The sequence below is a fragment of the Ixodes scapularis genome, unplaced genomic scaffold (genome assembly GCF_016920785.2).
Source record: "Ixodes scapularis isolate PalLabHiFi unplaced genomic scaffold, ASM1692078v2 PGA_scaffold6__148_contigs__length_123643588, whole genome shotgun sequence".
NCBI classification, from domain to species: domain Eukaryota; kingdom Metazoa; phylum Arthropoda; class Arachnida; order Ixodida; family Ixodidae; genus Ixodes; species Ixodes scapularis.
Genome location: NW_024609881.1, coordinates 38,948,006 through 38,951,264, shown reverse-complemented (window position 1 = coordinate 38,951,264; position 3,259 = coordinate 38,948,006). Strand labels below are relative to the sequence as shown.

At 43.8% G+C, this 3,259-nt stretch overlaps 1 protein-coding gene across 1 annotated transcript; it reads right to left on the bottom strand.

The window, feature by feature from the left end:
• Positions 1 to 1,970: 1,970 nt before the first annotated feature.
• Positions 1,971 to 2,993, bottom strand: LOC120840034 (piggyBac transposable element-derived protein 2-like). Its single transcript, XM_040210461.1, has one exon. The coding sequence runs from the start codon at positions 2,991 to 2,993 to the stop codon at positions 1,971 to 1,973; it is 1,023 nt and encodes a 340-aa protein (XP_040066395.1).
• Between the last annotated feature and the right edge of the window lie 266 nt (positions 2,994 to 3,259).

Sequence of the window (3,259 nt, the reverse complement as noted above, 5' to 3'; positions counted from 1 at the left end):
CAGCAGGTATTGTTTTTTTTTTTTTTTTTTTTTTTTTTTTTTTTATCTCGGAGGTGCTTGTGTCCTCAAAATCTGGCCGAGGTGGCCATTAGGCTGATAGCTCCCAATTTAGCCAAATCTCCAATTCGATCATACCGCTTGAATTTGGCTGAATGCCCGATTTGGCTAACTTCAGTTCGGCCAGAGCGATTCAGTTAGGCTCAATATCAAGTTCGGCCGGATTCTTCAGTTTAGCTCAAGCTTCGCGTTTCAGCTTGAAGGTTTGAGTTAAAATTAGGCTTCCATGATTTCAAAGTGCACTTCTCATGAAATTCAGAATGTCATTTCCAGACTTTTATATTGTCGAACACTCGGACTGTACCGGAATTAATTTATGATACGTGCCTGATTGTCTGAGATTCGAAATTTAATTTTGCTGACCGGTTTATTTTTCTTTATAGTCAACATGTCATGTCCAGAGGAAGGAGAGGCGGGCGATAAAATACCTCTCGCTTTTTTAATCTTATTTCTATATTGACAGGGCGTTCCTACTTCCTAGAGTTAATGAATGACGCCATTTATTTAGTGGTTGCATATATTTTGATTTAAATAAATTATGATAGACCCCTGTCCAACGTCGCTGTGTTGTTTTTACATTCTTCGTGCAAGTTCCTACGCCCAGGGCTCTTGAGCATATCTACAACCTGTCCTTAAAATGCTTTTTTTTTCCTTCCAAGATAAGCTATGCATCGCCGATTGCAAGTTTTCTCAGAAATGTAGCGATAACGATTGGGACCAGAAGGGAAAGCTTCACACGCACCATTATCTCATACAAAAGTATGAGATTTTGTTAAACATCGAGTGTAAAAACAACACCCATTTCCGGCAGCTGACGACGTTTGTCCCCATGCATTGGTGGAGGTTTTCGGCTGCAATTTTACCTTTAAGCGCTTTTATAAATCAGCTTAATGTTTTTCCTCTTGTTTTTGTTTTTTAAGAAAACGGAAAGTTTATAAAACGTTGTGTGTTGTCCGGACCTGTCGCACTTGGGCGTTCAACGATGCGTAGTTTATTTTCGGTGGGAAAAACAACTACACTCTAATTATATTTTTTTCGGGAACACGACGTAAAAGAAGAAACTAGCCCGTCTGCGCACTCAACATGGCGTTGTTACGTTTTAAGCTTTTGCTACTTCGGGTTATGTGGATATTTTTACAGCGTGTAGTTGGTCAGGCATTTCAAAGTTACGACGAGTCACTCGCTGTAGATGAGCAATTTAGCCAGTGCAGTACAACCGCTAGCCTGGGGGTCTTTAACGTGCACCACACAGTAGTGATACACGACCGCAGGCCAGTACGATGCTCATCCAGATCGAAACGGGCACGGGTGGAGATTGAGCCCCAGGATCCTGGATTCTGCAGCGCGAGCTTTCGCTCCGCGTGCTAGGAGCTAATTTCCACTAACCCACACCGATACCGATCCCTCCATGCGCCCTATTGTGAGGTTACGACATATGTTATATGACTTGCAAGTTGAGCAGGTAGTCTAAACAACACAGTATATTGCGCATTTCTTTTTTGTGTTTTCCTGGCGTGAGGTCGCCCCGAATTTATTTTAACCAGACGGAAGCAAACTGTGATTTTACCACATAACAACATCTGACGTGAGGATTTTAGTGCAAAATCTTGGCCGCTCAGACTGAAATCAAAAAAGCAAATACTTTGCGAGAAAAAAGACATGTTATGATTCGTAATGAATTTTCAGTTGGAAAGTATATATTCATGAGTTGAGTAAATTTGGATGCAAGTCACTGAGTTTGGAAGTTAAAATCAATAATCTCCTCAGTCCCGAGACGGCAATTTTTTAGCAATGTGTTTGAAACTTGTTTATTGCGTGTCAAATGATGCAAATAAACATTTAAAAAAGTAACTATTCAAAAACACAAAGGGATAGTGCTGAGCTTCTTGGTACCCAAGGGAGTACTGTGGGACTTAACGGTTGTGAAAGTCCAGGAAACAGTTTTTGTTCTGTAGGCAAAGGAAAACGTGGCATTTTGTGCATTTCACTCTCGATTTTCCGTTGCAATGAGGATTTCGGCACTTCATCTGGAACTTGAGCTTAACGTGCTCAGGAAAATGGCCAGTCATGTCGTACCGTACTTCATTCGGAGGTAGTGGAATTACCTTGGTCCTCTTCTTTACAGTCGGTTCTTGGTCGATCTGTGCGTTTTCTCGAGACCCTCTTGCAGTGGAAGACTCTGCTTGTATGAGCATATTAGCTATAACTGCTTTGAAGTGCAGCAGATCCAGTCTCTCCTTTTTGAGAACCATGGCGTTGTCGCAGTCCCTCTGGTACTCTATCCAACTGTTGTAGCGTGCCATGTCCAGGAAGTGTGTGAAAACGCGGACCGTCCATTTCCTACTGCGAACAGTGATTCGATAGTATGCAACATAGCAGTCAATGAGGTAAACTCCGCCCATGTGCTGGTTGTATTTGTCTACAATGTCGGGCTGTGTGACTTCGACTCTCTTCTTTTCGTCTTTTGACCACCTCCGGCATTTACCCTCTGGCACAGTGCCGAAGGCAGTAGACAACAGAAGGACTGACTTGTTGTCTTTCCATTTCACTAGACAGAGCTTGTCATCGCTCCGGACTCTGCAATGTGATTCACCCCGCTTCATTGATCTGTCATTCGGCATTCTTGCTGCTTCACCGTTGGTACGGTTCGCCACGATGGTCCCCGTTAGGAAAATGTTGTTGTCAAGCAGAAAATCAGCCACTTTCACTCCTGCGAAATATCTATCGGTGAAGAGAAATGTTGCCTCATCTGTGTTGACAGTCTCAACAAGTCTTTTTACGACGCCTCCGCCAAGGCCGAGCTCTTTCATGTCTGCATCAGGAACTGTCCCTTTCCCGACGCACATCATAAAGTGTAAAACCAGACCATCAGACGCGGCCAACACGAAATTCTTTAGGCCAACTGGGTTGGGTTTGCTTGGCACGCACTGGCGCATGGAGCACCTGCCAGTGAAATGAATCATCTGCTCGTCTACACACAGTTCTTTTGAGCGGGGAAGCTCAAGGCACGCTTTTCTGAAAAAAATTGATGACTGGCTAGAGGAGGAACAGCCTGTTCTCTTTCTTTTCTTCTTCTGTCACAGACAGCCTGTCTGCAAAGTGTAGGTGGCTTCGTAGTTCGAAAAACATGTCCCGTGACATTGCGTCCGTAATTATGTCCACACTCAGAAGGTGCGACCAGTACATGCGTACCCGTGGTATC

Bases quoted from the DNA above. Each gene is read 5' to 3' on its own strand.
- LOC120840034 (XM_040210461.1), bottom strand. From the start codon at position 2,993: ATGCGCCAGTGCGTGCCAAGCAAACCCAACCCAGTTGGCCTAAAGAAT.